This window comes from Nanorana parkeri, unplaced genomic scaffold (genome assembly GCF_000935625.1).
Source record: "Nanorana parkeri isolate BGI_ZX_2015 unplaced genomic scaffold, ASM93562v1 scaffold4361, whole genome shotgun sequence".
Lineage (NCBI taxonomy): Eukaryota > Metazoa > Chordata > Amphibia > Anura > Dicroglossidae > Nanorana > Nanorana parkeri.
Window position 1 is genome coordinate 9,130 of NW_017310624.1, and position 1,495 is coordinate 10,624.

Sequence of the window (1,495 nt, forward strand, 5' to 3'; positions counted from 1 at the left end):
GGGGGGGGGGGTGAATAGTTACGCACACTAAAGATTTCCGTTTTTTAGTCTTATTTCTCGTTTGTATCACAATAAAACAAATATTTGGCATTTTCAGAGTGTTGGGCATGTTGTGTAAATCAAATGATACAAACCCCCAAAAATCCATTTTAATTCCAGGTGGTAATGCAAAGCGGTGTGAATACTTTTGCAAGCCAATGTATATTGTGTGGAATGATCCATGCACTTACCACACAGGCAGAACTCCTCCAATATATTCATGGTGGAGATGTTGAAGAAGTGGAGGTTTCTGCTGGTGGTGGCCACGGTGATTCTGTGCACGTCGGGCAGATAAATAGCATCTGTAACCCAAGACTTGAACCTTCTCTTCCCCGTCTGGGGGGAGTGGGAGGAGATCTGTAGAAGGAGAGAATTCTCTTAGTCTATAGAATCCTGCAATGCACGGCACACAAGCCAACCCTGTCCTGTACACCCGCACTGGGAGGAGCAATAGAGGGCCCTTGGAGATGGATTGTGAGCACAGTGCTACCTCGGGTCACGACCTTCATTCATTCCACAATTCTGCTTGCAAACCGAATCAAATTCCCCCAAAGAATTCTATGTAATTCGGGGGATTCCGTTCTGAACCAAATGTATTTATTTGTTTTACCACAAAACTATGAAACAAAGAAGAGTACCAAGGAGAGTGAGCAGGAACCTTTCCGGGGCGACTCCTGGTGTGGGGAGGAGGCGGTCTTCCTAACGCACACTAAAGATTTCCGTTTTTTAGTCTTATTTCTCGTTTGTATCACAATAAAACAAATATTTGGCATTTTCAGAGTGTTGGGCATGTTGTGTAAATCAAATGATACAAACCCCCAAAAATCCATTTTAATTCCAGGTGGTAATGCAAAGGGGTGTGAATACTTTTGCAAGCCAATGTATATTGTGTGGAATGATCCATGCACTTACCACACAGGCAGAACTCCTCCAATATATTCATGGTGGAGATGTTGAAGAAGTGGAGGTTTCTGCTGGTGGTGGCCACGGTGATTCTGTGCACGTCGGGCAGATAAATAGCATCTGTAACCCAAGACTTGAACCTTCTCTTCCCCGTCTGGGGGGAGTGGGAGGAGATCTGTAGAAGGAGAGAATTCTCTTAGTCTATAGAATCCTGCAATGCACGGCACACAAGCCAACCCTGTCCTGTACACCCGCACTGGGAGGAGCAATAGAGGGCCCTTGGAGATGGATTGTGAGCACAGTGCTACCTCGGGTCACGACCTTCATTCATTCCACAATTCTGCTTGCAAACCGAATCAAATTCCCCCAAAGAATTCTATGTAATTCGGGGGATTCCGTTCTGAACCAAATGTATTTATTTGTTTTACCACAAAACTATGAAACAAAGAAGAGTACCAAGGAGAGTGAGCAGGAACCTTTCCGGGGCGACTCCTGGTGTGGGGAGGAGGCGGTCTTCCTCCATAAGGCCATCGGGGGGGCGGGGGGGGGGAGT

The 1,495-nt window shown here is 46.2% G+C and overlaps 1 protein-coding gene across 1 annotated transcript in view; it reads right to left on the bottom strand.

Annotated features, from left to right (window-relative positions):
• The window catches only part of LOC108803866 (WD repeat-containing protein on Y chromosome-like), a gene marked incomplete at both ends in the record, with an annotated part of 15,258 nt that overhangs the window by 7,512 nt on the left and 6,251 nt on the right, over nt 1–1,495 (bottom strand). The window contains one exon of the mRNA XM_018575662.1: nt 952–1,117. Within this exon, the coding sequence (XP_018431164.1) occupies nt 952–1,117 (166 nt within the window). The remainder of the gene's footprint in view (nt 1–951; nt 1,118–1,495) is intronic.